General features: G+C 42.7%; 1 protein-coding gene across 2 annotated transcripts in view; it reads left to right on the top strand.

Annotated features, from left to right (window-relative positions):
* VWF (von Willebrand factor) overlaps nt 1-14,153 on the top strand; it is a 262,224-nt gene that overhangs the window by 71,804 nt on the left and 176,267 nt on the right. For both annotated transcript variants that reach the window (XM_053257896.1, XM_053257897.1), the window contains 3 exons: nt 277-377; nt 3,374-3,569; nt 4,579-4,794. In XM_053257896.1, coding sequence (XP_053113871.1) covers nt 277-377; nt 3,374-3,569; nt 4,579-4,794 — 513 coding nt within the window. The remainder of the gene's footprint in view (nt 1-276; nt 378-3,373; nt 3,570-4,578; nt 4,795-14,153) is intronic.

Here is a 14,153-nt window from a genome sequence, read left to right as displayed (position 1 = left end):
CCCCTTCTTCTGAGAGTATAATGGCAAGGGGGAAGCCAGCACGTTAGATTTCTCTGACCATCTCTATCTATAGGGACAGCTTATGGTGAAAGGCCATTCAGTGCTCTCTACAGGAGCTTTTGCCAGATGACTAACATAGCATGTAGTCTGGTTCTTAGATAGCAATGTGTCCCATATTTCAATTCGAGTAGGCAACTTTAATCCAATGTCCCAGTGTATGTTAACATTGCCTGTCACATTCTCATGGATCTGTAAGTAGCCTCTTTATTTTTCAAGGTGCTCTCCATATCCAGCACACTGTAATGTCTGCAGTTCGCCTCACCTATAGGGATAATATGCAAGTTGACTGGGATGGCCGCGGAACACTTATGATGAAGGTATGTTGTTGTTTTGTTTCTCCACCCATTTTTGCATAGCCACCCCACCCCAAGAACATTTGACTGTTTTGACATGTTTTGCCACCCATGCTTTTTAACTAGATGGTGATTTTTAATTTGATTTAAAGTTTTTATTTCTGTTTTAACTTGTTTTGTGTTATAAACTGCCCAGAGATGGAAGTTTGTGGTGGTGTACAAATATGATAGATAGATAAATAAATTAAAGGTCAAAACCAGCACCTTGAACTGGGCTGCTTCCCAAATTAGGAGCCAGTGCAGATTTCAAAGAATTTGTTACTTCATATGTGTACCTCCTATTCACCTGAATGGGAAAATAGGGACACGTTGGCGGGTATGTATACAGCACTCCCATTAGCAACTTGGTGACAGTTTTCTTCACCAGCTGCAGCTTCTGAATACTTTCCCAAAGTTAACCCTAAATAAAAGTATGTTGTAATAAGACATGTGACCAATCGATGTGTAAGTGTCACTTGATCTGCCTTCACCAGTAAAGGCCACATCTGGTCAAAAACACAGAAGTCATGTGACAAAATCATATGACCAGCACTAGGGGTGTGCATGAATCAAAATCAGTGATTCGATTGAGGGATTCAGGCTTAGCCAGCTGCCTCGATGAACCAGCCCCGAATCACCTGAATCGATTTGGGTGATTCGTCTGCCATTTTGAGGCCCATTTTGCTGGAAAAACAGGCCTCAAAATGGCACATTCCCCCCAGGGAGAGCTGGTCTACCAATTGGGATTGGTAGGTAGATGAGCCCTCCAGACTTGGCATGTCAGCCCTCCTCGGAGGACAGGTCTACCTCTAAACCTGGTTAAGGGCCAGGGCAAAAAGTTGGGCTAGCGAGGGTGGACACACTGCAATTGAGAGCGATCCCAGTGTACCACATGAGTTGGGCTGCTCATGTGCATAGGCCTATCATGTAGTTTGCCCCTGAGTGTGGAAAATCAGCAAGCAGGCTAGAAATGCAGGTGCTCCTGTGGAACATCCTATAAGCACATAGTAAAACGGGAGCACCCCATAAGAACATACTGAGTCAAACCATTGGTCCATCTATCTGTGTATTGTCCACACTGACTGGCAGTGACTCTCCAAGGTTTCAAGAAGGTGTCTTTCTCACCCCACCTGGAGATGCCAGGGATTGAACCTGGGACCTTCTGTGTGCAAAATAGATGCTACTGAGAAATGGCCCCAGGAGGCTGCCTTGAGGTGACGTGTGTCAGGAAAGGCGGATATACAGTAAATGCATAGAATATATAAATAACTAATACCCACATGCGAACTGAAACTCCTTTAAATGGCACCTCTGCTCCAGGGGAGAGTGGAAGAGAGATTGCATGCTACCAGTGGGCTACTGGCCAGCTTCTGATGGACTCTGTTGTGGCCTGCTGCTGTGCTTGTTGGGATCCCCCCCCCACCCGCAAAGGATACTAGAATGGACATGGCCTGGTGCAGTAAAGATGGACTTTGGCCTGATACAGTAAAGTGTTACTTAGGCTCTTAAGCAAGAATAGATCTACAGATACTACAGATATACAGAGTTACTTGATACAGATTAGTTCTACCTTGGTTACTAAGAGATGTTGTATATATATTCTGGTTCTGTAATTTAAAACACTTTGGTGAACCATTGGGATTTTAATAAAAACAAAAAGTAAATCACACAGAATGGAAGATGAGTGACCTCTTCCTAAATACCTTATTTTCCTGGCTAATATATCCAGGCCTTAGACTGTGTCATACTTGAGAACTTTTTGAAGAGCTATTTACCTCACACCTTTTACCATAATAATAATAATAATAATACATAATGAAAAACATAGAACCCTTCCAATTCCTCTTCCCAATATTCTCCATTGTATTTTAAATAGTTTTTTTCCTTTCCATCTGCTAATTAAACATCAGCTTATTGTTGCTTTTGGAGCACTTAAAAATAATTTATGTCATGTACCACAGAATGAACTGTTGCCAAAAGTATCACACAATTGGAGGAAGTGATTCACTCCAGATGATCTGGGCAGATACTTCAGAAAAATTCTGCAGGGTCTAGGTTTTCCTGCTACATTTCTGAAGAATGAATCCCTTTCCATATCCTGTGGCTTTTAAAAAATACACGATAAAGCACTTTTTAAAAGTCCCATTGATTTCAGTGTGACTTTGCCTAACACTAGCTGGGTTGTATAGTTATTTAATCAAGTATGCCCATTGGGACATTTAAGTGCATGCTTAAATCTCGCCTTGAAATCTTGGATTAAATCTCGCCTTGGATTGCTGCAAATAGCTGCTTCAGAGGTGCAGTTCCCTCTCCCCAGAAAACTCTGTGTGAGGGAGAATTATAGATCCCTGCCTCCCCTCATGGATAGTGCAAATGGGGGAGAGGGAAAAAGGTGCAAGGGGAAAGTGTTAACTCTCTTCTTACCATGGTCTCTTTTCCTCATGTGCCTAAGACAACTTGGACTCCTATGTGGCTGCTTTATTATATCAAAGGGATACTCTGGCTGAATGTAACATAGAGTTTTGCACTAAGTATGCTTAACTTTTTTATTAAGAGGAGGGAATTGTGTCCAGCAATTGACTTCCAGACTGATAAAGCACTGGTGCTTCTAGTTTAACTACCTGAGTTCCACCTACTCATGCAGTGAGGAGGGGGAACATTTCAATAACCTCCCCTATCCCCTGGAAGCACTCTGCACCACCCAAAAACATGGCCCCAAGGGTTGCACAGCCCTCAGGGACATATTTTCAGGTGGCACAGAGTGTTTCCAGGGGAAGAGGATGCCATCAAAACCCTGCCCTTCCCATGCACAGGTGCTTTATTAGTCTAGAAATCTTCAGAACCACTGGTGCTTTGTTAGTCAGGATGTCAGTCAGTGTTTTATTTTAAGTTTACCACCTACTTCTGGAAGTGCTCTAAAACTAAATAACAATAACAATAAATACTGCCAAACACTGAGGTTAACTTTTGTGTCTCTTCAGTTATCCTCAGAATACAGTGAGCAGATTTGTGGTCTCTGTGGTAACTACAATGGCAATCAAGGGGATGACTTTCTTACACCCTCCGGCTTGGTGGAAACCCTTGTAGAAGACTTTGGCAATTCATGGAAACTTGATGGAGATTGTCAAGATTTGCAGAAACAAGACAGCAATTCTTGTAATCACAACCCTCGCTTAGGTACTAGCACTTACAACTGAGGCAGAGTTGGCCACAATGATAGATAACAAACTGTTTATCTTCTTTCATTATAATGGTACTAATTAAATAATCACTATTATGGCATTCATCCTTATTATAAAATACTGAGCTACATAAACCATGAATGATTTAGGTCATGATATACATGAATATCCAAATAATCCAATTGCATTCAATTATCTTGTTAATCTGGTTCAGCCTGAGTACTCATAAAACATTTCTTCTTCCTTGGTCTACTTCATGCTCTTGTGAAATGGTCTGTTTACACCTGTAGGCTCATGGCACAATCCTCTTTTATATGAGTAGTTTTGGGGGGAACTTGAGATACTTAGAAGCTTATCAGGAATTCCTCAATGAGAATAACAGTAATGACAAAGTAATGGGTTCCCTAAAGGCAGCTTGCCTCCTGCTACCAATTGTCCCCCTGCCCAACAAGGTACAGCTGCAAGGGCTTTGGGTCTATGATATTTCTGACACTTCATTTCACCCTGTCCCCAGTCAGGTGAGGACAGGGAAGAGAACATGAGGCAATGTGTCCATTTGGGAAGTGGGGAAAAGATGATGCAGTGAATTACTTCCTTTATAGGAGGAGAATATTGGGCAGGAGAAAAGGCTAGATCCACCCTACAGTGTACCTATACAGTACGTTTTGAGTGTTCAAACCATGTCACATGCATTAGCTTGGTAGTACTTACAACAACTCTGTTAGGTAGGTCACTTACATTATCCCCATGGTTAAAATGGGGAAGGGCAGAGATTGTGAATAAAAGAGAGTGTGGACTTCCCAGTTTACTGCTCATATTTTAGGTACTAAACTGTATACCAGTTGTCAATAAAGCTGACTCACTAACTGCTATTAAAGCAGTTAGTCCCTAAGGTGCAGGAGCATGCTTTGTCTCTTTGATTGATTATGGCTATTCCTTTTTCTCTCCATTGTAACTGATGTAAGTTGCACTAATGCAATATTTTGAAATTATTTTCACTTCAGCTAAGTATGCCGATGGCTCGTGCTCAGTTCTGGCATCACCGTTGTTTGAACCTTGCCACCATGACATCAGTCCTTCTCCGTACTTCAAAAATTGCCGCTATGATGTCTGTTCCTGTTCCGATGGCAAAGACTGCTTATGTGCTTCTATCTCAGCCTATGCTACAGCTTGTGCTCGCAAAGGGGTTCTCATCAATTGGAGGCAGCCAGAATTTTGTGGTATGTGGATGTTGTCAAAAAGCCCTGGTATGGTGCTTAATTTGTGCCAGGGCTTAGCCTTGGCATCTGTGACTAGTGTGCAAATTGAGTATGTGTGATCATGCAATTCTGAGTAGTGCCCCCACATTTCAAGTGACTAATGAATGAGAGTTTCTGAATCTAGAGATGAATAAGGAAGGCAGGTAGGAGATATGGATCCTATACAGCTCCCTCCATCTTCTCCATGAATTCACAATGTTTTCCAAAGAGCTGCTTACAGACAGCAATATCAGATTTAGAGGGTCTGCATAATGAGAAAATTGGATGTGATTTTGTAAAGTGTTTTCCCCAAACACATGCACTGTTGAAAATCCATCTAAAATATAGGGGTGTTTTGTACACATTTAAGCTGCAATCTCATGCAGCCACCTGGGAATAAGACCTATGAGATATCGGTACTTACACCTGATTAAACATGCATAGAATTATGCTGTTAGAGTTTTAAATTTGGATCTCTAAAATGTTTGAGATTCTTAAGCTCAAAACGCAAAACAATTCATCAGAAAAGTTTAAGAATTTGGAAATATTCTATATAAAATTAAAAATGTATGTGAAATTATATATAATTACAACTATTCCAGTGATACTATCACTGCACTGATTTACTATCAGGGCCAATGCAGACAACCGTAAAAAGCACATACTTCAGAATGCAGTTGAGAGATGGCATGACTGAAGGCTCCCTTGCCATCAGTAACTCCCTGTCTATGAAAAGCTAACATTTTGAGGGTAAAATATTTTGCCTAGACTTCTTCATGACATGCTAGTTGTGTACAGGTTTTTTTGTTTGTTTTTGTTTTTAAAGAATGGAGTCATTCCTACACCTGTGTTACATAAGAACATAAGAACAGCCCTGCTGGATCAGGCCCAAGGCCCATCTAGTCCAGCATCCTGTTTCAAAAAGTGGCCCACAAGATGCCACTGGGAGCCTACAGGCAGGAGTTGAGGGCGTGCCCTCTCTCTTGCTGTTACTACCCTGAAACTGGTGTTCAGAGGCATCCTGCCTCTGAGGTTGGAGGTGGCCTATAGCCCTCTGACTAGTAGCTGTTGATAGACCTCTCCTCCATGAAGTTATCCAAACCCCTCTTAAAGCCATCCAGGTTGTTGGCTGTCACCACACCTTGTGGCAGAGAATTCCACAAGTTGATTATGTGTTGTGTGAAAAAGTACTTCCATCTGTTGGTCCTAAATTTCCTGGCAATCAATTTCGTGGCATGATCCCTGGTTCTAGTGTTGTGTGAGAGGGGAATTCCCCTGCTCTATCTGCTTTCTCCACACCATGCATGATTTTATAGACCTCTATCATGTCTCCACAAAGTCATCTTTTTTCTAATCTAAAAAGCCCCAGGTGTTGTAGCCTTGCCTCATAAGAAAGGTGCTCTAGGCCCCTGATCATCTTGGTTGCCCTCTTCTGCACCTTTTCCAGTTCTACAATGTGCTTCTTTGGATGTGGTGACCAGAATTTTAAGCAGTACTCCAAGTGTGGCTGCACCATAGTTTTGTATAAGGGCATGATAATATTAGCAGTTTTATTTTCAATCCCCTTCCTAATGATCCCTAGAGACCTTTTTCACTGCTGTCGCACATTAAGCCAACACTTTCATTGAGCTGTCCACCACGACCCCAAGATCCCTCTCCTGGTCAGTCACTGACAGCTCGGGTCCCATCAGCATATACTTGAAGTTGGTTTTTTTTGTCCCAATGTGCATCACTTTACACTTGCTAACACTGAATTGCATTTGCCATTTTTTCGCCCACTCACCCAGTTTGGAGAGATCCTTTTGGAGCTCCTCAAAATCCCATAATTTGGATTTCACTACCCAAAAGAGTTTGGTATCATCTGCAAATCTGACCACCTCGCTGCTTACCCCAACTTCTAGAGCATTTATGAATAAATTAAAAAGCACTGGTCCAAGTACAGATCCCTGGGGAACCCCACTTCTTACTTACTTCCATTGTGAAAACTCCATTTATACCTACCCTCTGTTTCTTGCCCTTCAACCAGTTAGCAATCCACACACGTACTTGTCCCCTTATCCCATTACTGCTAAGTTTTTTTCATGAAATTTGTCGAAAGCTTTTTAGAAGTCTTGGTATACCATGTCAACCGGATCACCTTGATCCACACACTTGTTGACACTCTCAAAGAACTCCAAAAGGTTCATGAGAAAAGACTGACCTTTGCAAAAGCCATGCTGGTTCTTCCCCAGCAGGGCCTGTTCTGACCTCTAATGATTGTTCTTCTATGTACTTTAAAATTTTATCCTTGAGAATGATTTCCATCAATTTGGCTGGAACAGACATGAAGCTAACTGGCCTGTAAGTTCTCGGATAGTCCTGGATCCCTTTTTGAGAACCGGTGTTACATGTGCTACTTTCTAGTCGTCCGGTACAGTGCCTGATTGTATGAATAAGTTATATATTTTTGCAAAGAGGTCAGCAATTTCACATCTGAGTTTTTAAAAGATGCTTGGATGCTGTCTGGCCCTGGTGATTTGCTAGTTTTTAATTTTTCCAGACAGTTTAAAACGTCATCTCTTATCACTTCTTATCACTTCCACCTTGAGATTGTTTTTTAATGAAAGGTGGTATATAAATTCAACAATAAATAAAATAAATAAACTTCTATCTGACTCAGTTCTTTAGCCTTCTGAAAAGCCTTGTTCAGGAAAAGGAAATACATCAGAAGTAGGAAACCTGCCAGGGAGGCGGTTGGACCATTAGACGGCCGTGAAGAGAGATGCAAAGAACTCATTGAGCTTCTCTGCAACCTCCATATCCTCCTTAATAATTCCTTTCATTCCCTCATTATCTAGTGGTCCTAATGCCTCCCTGGCAGGTTTCCTGCATCTGATGTATTTAAAGAAGTTTTTGTTATTCCCCTTGATGCTTTTAGCTAAATGTTCCTCAAACTCTCTTTTTGCCTCTCTTATTGTCACCTTGCATTTATTTTGCCAGAGTTTGTATTCTTTTCTGTTCTCTTCATTTGGACAGGCCTTCCACTTTCTGAAGGAAGACTTCTGTCCCTTTATAGCTTCCTTGACTTTATCTGTTATCCATGCTGGCATCCTCCTGGTCTTGGTCGTACCTTTCCTCCTTTTGGGTATACATTGTAACTGGGCTTCTAGTATTGTGGTCTTAAGTAAACTCCATGCATTCTGGAGCAAAGTGACTCTCCTGATTTCCCCTTTCAGTTTTCTTTTCACCAAACTCCTCATCTTGGAGACTTTTTCGCTTCTGAAATTCAAAGTATCTGTGTTAGACTTCATTGGTGATTCTCTCCCTGCATGTATGCTGAATTTGATGGCACTGTGGTCACTGTTCCCGAAAGGGTCCACAACACTGTCATAATGCACCAGGTTCTGGGTGTCACTCAGGATTAAATCCTTCTCTGGTTGGTTCCATGACCAACTGTTCTAGGGCACAATCATTCAGCGTATCTAGAAATTTGACCTCTGACTGTGAATTTACCCAGTTTGTGTGTGGATAATTAAAGTCACCCATTATTACAGCCCTGCCTCTCCTTGACGCCTCCCTGCTTTCCTGCCACAACTCCCAGTCACTGTCAGCATTTTGATCTGGAGGGTGATAGCATGTCCCCCGTAAGCACATTTCCTTTCAGGCCTTCTAATGTCATCCAAAGGGTTTCTGTGGAGGACCCTGGTCCTTCTAGGTTCTTTAGCTTGTTAGATCCTATCCCTTCTTTTAGCTTGTTAGATCCTATCCCCAGAGCCCCTGGTGGCGCAGTGGTAAAACTGCCGCCCTGTAACCAGAAGGTTACAAGTTCGATCCTGACCAGGGGCTCAAGGTTGACTCAGCCTTCCATCCTTCTGAGGTTGGTAAAATGAGTACCCAGAATGTTGGGGGCAATATGCTAAATCATTGTAAACCACTTAGAGAGCTCCGGCTATAGAGCGGTATATAAATGTAAGTGCTATTGCTATTGCTATTCTTTAACATACAGTGCTACTCCACCTCCAAGGCACTCCTCCCTGTCCTTTCTATAGAGTTTATATCCAGGGTTCTACTTTATATGGTTCTACTCTGTCCCCTTCTGTTTTATCTGAGTCTTTTACACCCTTACATCTTAAGGGATGGCATTTGCTGAACCAGATGCTGACCAGCTCCTTGTCGGCTATTCCCTAGGCATAATTTTAAAAGCTGCTCTGAAACCTTATTTATTTTAAGTGCCTGCAGTCTGTTTCCATCTTGGTTCAAGTGCAGCCCATCCCTTTTGTAGAGGCTTTGCTTGCCCCAAAATGTATCCCAGTGTCTAACAAATCGAAACTGTTCCTCCCAGCACCAGCGTCTCATCCATGCATTGAGACCCCTCAGCTCTGCCTGTGTCATTGAACCTGCGTTTGGAACAGGTAGCATTTCTGTGAATGCTACCTTGGGGGAACTAGACTTCAATATGCTACCTATCAACCTAATTTTGGCTTCCAGGACCTCCCGACTACATTTCCCCACATTGTTGGTGCCGATGTGCACCACGAAAACTGGTTCCTGTCCAGCGCAACCTTCACACCAGGCAGGCAAGTCACCGTGTGGTCGACTTGCGGGTCACAAACTCATCTCTCTATACCTCTAATGATTGATTTGCCCACTACAATGAGGCCCCCACCCCTGGAGGAGTATCCCCTGTGCTAGAGGATATGGGCTAATCATCCACGGAAGGGGTCCCTTCTAAGGGAGCATTTCCCTCTTCCTCACACTGATGTCCTCCTTCCCCGAGACCTTCATTCTCCCTGACAGCAGAGGAGCTATCAGCCCTGGAGTGGGACGCCTCTACCACGACCCTGAAGGTCTTGTCCGCATGCCTCTCTGTCTCTCTGAGAGGTCAGTTGATCTCCATTTCATGCCATCTGTACTAGTTAGGTTGAGTGATTTACGACTGCTGCCAAATTTGTCTGGCAGGACAAAGTTTACTGAGACACAGGAGTATGTGAAACCACACATAGCAAGACTTCATAATTTTATATAAATGCTTAAGGAGATAAACTACAGGTCAATAAAAATTGTCTTTTGAAATTATCAGACCTGGAAGCAGAGTGCATGGACAGCAGTAATGCACCCATTGTTCTTGCTGTAATTGAACACAATCAATTTTCAGAATTAATTTTTAATATCTTGCTGCTCCTTCCCCCGTACTCTGGTCCATTATGGAGCACTTTATTCTTCAGCAAGTGCTGATTTTTTCCGACTGCAGATCCATCAAGAGTCCCATTAAATAATCCTGATGCTCGAGGCATTGTTTGTCACACAAGGGAGAATGCCTGCTCCTTTAATGGACTGAGATTGCAACTGACAGTTTTGCATAACTGGTGCTGATTGACCAGGGCATTGAACTCCTGGTGGCTTTCTGCTCAGGATATGAATTTATCATGCCATGGCCAATGGAAATGACTAGGAGAACAACTTTTTTTCATTCTGCACCCCTTAGTGAGCCTCCAATACGGCGGCAGAATCTCTCTATATACAGATCATTGTTTTTCAGAAACTTGAAGGTGATATGTCATTGCCCATAGTACAGATTTTTATTTTGTTCTGAGGACAGTCTCTGAGCAAACAAGTTTTGTGGGAAGGTGGAACACTATATAGACCTGCAATACCTGTTTAACAAACATATATCAAATATCTGTGCAATTCAACTGATAATGTGGCACCCCACCCCTTTTGGGAGAAAAAAAATATGACACACATTGGGTGGATTCAGCTCTATAGTATCCTCTCATCATTGGCCTCCAGTTCTTCAAATAATGCCTAATGTCTTGTGTTAGTTTCTGTTCCCATAAGACTTCACAAAGTTGGGGATTCCACGTGTTTTGCTCTTTTGCCTTTGTGATGGTGCTAGCAGTCCTGTCTGCCTCACCAGGAACACAGCTACACCCTGTCCCTGGATGTGGGTACCTGATGGAGCATCTTCTTTGTCATGAGTAAATCTACAGTTTTTGGGGCTTTTTATGTTAGGGAAAATAGTGAATAAGGGGGAGAGGACATAACTGAAGCTTGCAAACTATAATACGTAGTATGGAGAAAGCACATAGAGTCAGCACAGGAACCAGGGGACAGCCAGTGAAACTGACTGACAGAATGGACAAAAGGAAATATTTCCTCACATGCTGCATAATGAATCGAAGGAATTCAGTTTGACAGGATGTGATGATAGCCACTCACTTAGCTTTAAAACGGGATTAGATAAATTCATGGAGGACAAGTCTGTAATGGCTATTAGTCATGATGGTTACATACTAAGGTAGTGCGCACAACCAACTGACCTGGCGATGGAGAGGCAGGGACACAAATGGCACATGAGTGACGACGTGGGAAGCAGCAGAGCAGAGGGCCCGAGGAGGAAGCCAGGAGCACGGGGCATTGAGGGATTCTCCCTCAGCCAGGTGCTCTTGCTGCCCAGCTTGGTGTATGCTCGGGCTGCGACGCCGATGCTGGGGTTAAGGGCGTGCTTGTGCCCTAAAACCTGGCTAAATGCTGGGGTAAAAAGTAGGGTTAGACGGGGTGGGAGTGCTGAGATCAAGAGCAGCCTAAGCCAGGTTGGGCTGCCCGAGCCTGAGTTAGGCTGCTCGTGAGAATAGCCTCATTGTCTCCTGGTTCAGAGGACAGTATGTTTCTCAATCCCTCTTGCCAATGGAGCAATAGCGGAATATATGGTAGTAGCTGAACCCACACACATCATTTGTGCGCTAGGACTTTGTTGCTCTCCTTGCCTCTGCCACTGCCCCTTCTTTATTGCTCATGTCAGCCACCCACTCTCGCTCGCCCCCTCCCTGCTTCTCTTCCCTATCTGCATATGGAATCCCCACTGCCCAATCACCATGGTGCTTCTGTTCTGTTACCTCTGATTGGAAAAGCACTGTGTATGCGCGGGACTTGCCATGTACAACCTTAGTGTATTATATGTAGAGATTATATATAGAGATGCCTTTCTTTTTGCTTATGGATTTCCCAGAGGCATCTGGCTGGCCACTGTAGGAAACAGGATGCTGGCCTAGATAGGCTTTTACCTGAACTATCATGGCCCTTATCATGTTCACCTGTTCTGTATTAATTTCCGCTTTAATTGCCAGTCCTGCATTGAATTAAGGAAAATCACCACAGTATCTGTTCTTTTTGACACAGTACATGTCCTATAATATGTTAACATTTCAAATGGAATTACCCCTGCTGCTACAGTGTATGCAATGGCAGGTTGTGCATAAAACTGCATCTTAGTATTTAAGTGCAAGCATTTTACATGCATGTGAACTAAATATGAGAATGAGATGCATTTAGATGAGACTGAGCTTGAGTCTGAGGGTAGAGGACATAACCTAGGGCTCTGTAATCTTTCAAAGAGAGCGATTTTTTTCCCTACCGTAAATATTTTGAGAGCTACATCACATGCATACCTGCATTTTGTAGATTGTGAGCCCTTTGGGGACAAGGAGCCATATACAGACAGACAGACACAGACACAGACACAGACACAGACACACACTGCTTTAGGAATTTTAGTTGAAAAGTGATATAAAAATACTCATTGTATTTGTCATAATAGTTTGCGTGCACGCGCGTGCGCGTGCACCCCCCCCCAATTGATATTGTAATGTAAGAGAAAAAATATATGGGGGGATCAAATGCAGCTCACATTGAGCCTCTTCTGTTTTTTTCTTTTACTCATAATCAAAACACTTTGATATAGTTGTATAGTATATGCACACTTTAATAAACAACTACATCGTTGTTTATTACTTTTGTGTTCTTCAAATCTAGGCTCCTTTCAGTACAGGAAAACCCAACAAGCAACAATGTTAGCTTTTTCTTTCTTTCTTTCTTTTTCTTTCTTATCCATGTTCTTAAGGTAGCTAAAACTATGTATTCATTTTAAAATCAAGCCATTTTACAACACTTCTATTCTCTCTTTCTCTTTTACTGGACAACTCACAATTCTGTCCCTCTGACCAGAATGCTCAACTGGTTGCTCCTGTCTTGTGAAAATAAAGTTCTTGTTAGTGCTGCCACCAAGTGTTAAGGATGAATGTATACAACGAGAAATTTAATTTCATTGAACTAAAGTTTTGAGAACATTTTTTGAGAAATGACTTTCTTTTTGATGCAATAAGCAGGCTCAAACAAGCTGTGGCCCACCACGCTGAAAGTGACTTTACAGCCATGTATGATTACCCATTAGAGGCTTAATAAACCATCTATTTTGGCTGTCTGCACAATCAGGCAGAGATCACACATCTGGCAAGCTATAATGCACTAATGCGTAGCTATTGACTGTTGGACTGTGTTTAGCTTCTTAGGACATACAAAGTTCTGGCCAGAAGTACATGCACAGTTGTTGCTTGGACCCAATTCTGTTACCTTTTGAAATATGTAAACCAGGAGCAGCTTATCTCCTGGATAAGCTCTGCTTGGATATCTCTGCTGAAATATCCCTGACAGATGCCTGTCCAGCCTCTGTCTGTAAAACCTCTAGAGAGATTTAAAAAATAATAATCTACCACTACTGCACAAGGCAGACTGTTCCACTGTTGAACAACTCTTGCAATCAGAGAATTCCTTCCGGTCAGCATTGCCTCAGTGACCAGGAGGGTCAATATTAGAATAGGATAGAGTAGCCTTTATCATAATTAATAACAACTAGCTGACCTAGCGCAGAGCATCGGTGCCCCTAGTCCTCGCCCAGTGGCTGGGCGTTTTCTGGGCCACTGCTTCTCCTCCCCCCTGGCGGCTGGCCGTTTGCCGGGCTGCCACTTCTCTTGCCCCCCCCCTCGCGGCCGGCCATTTGCCGGGCCGCCACTTTTCCCTTGGTGGCTGGCCGTCCTGTTGCTAATCATCAGCTTGCTTGTGAACTCTTGCGAGAACTGCCACGCATTGGATTAGTGACGGGTACGTCTAGAAAAATTAAATATATAGATAATAAAAACTTTATTTGTTAGCTGCCCCATAACACATTGTTCTGTGGTTGGCTCACAACAGAGGATTAAAACATACAATAAAAACACATAACACATTAAATCATAACAGACAAGAAAGGTGAAAAGAAAAAACAAAATACAATATATAACAGCTAAAAAACCTATTTTAAAATTAGTTAAAAATCAAATCAAATCTGAAAATCAGAATTTAAAAGGACTGCATTAAGAAAAAGGTCTTTACCTTGTGTTTAAAAGATCAAAGCAATGAAGCCAGGTGAACCTCATTGGGGAGGCTATTCCATAAACGGGGTGCAACCACTGAAAAAGGCCCTCTCCCTGGTAGCCACCCACCTCACCTCATTTGGCAGGGGCACTCAGGGGAGGGCCTACGAAGAG

Source organism: Hemicordylus capensis, chromosome 5 (assembly GCF_027244095.1).
Source record: "Hemicordylus capensis ecotype Gifberg chromosome 5, rHemCap1.1.pri, whole genome shotgun sequence".
Classification (NCBI taxonomy): Eukaryota; Metazoa; Chordata; class Lepidosauria; order Squamata; family Cordylidae; genus Hemicordylus; species Hemicordylus capensis.
The sequence above is the reverse complement of the archived record's forward strand: the minus strand, read 5'-3'. Positions and strand labels throughout refer to the sequence as shown.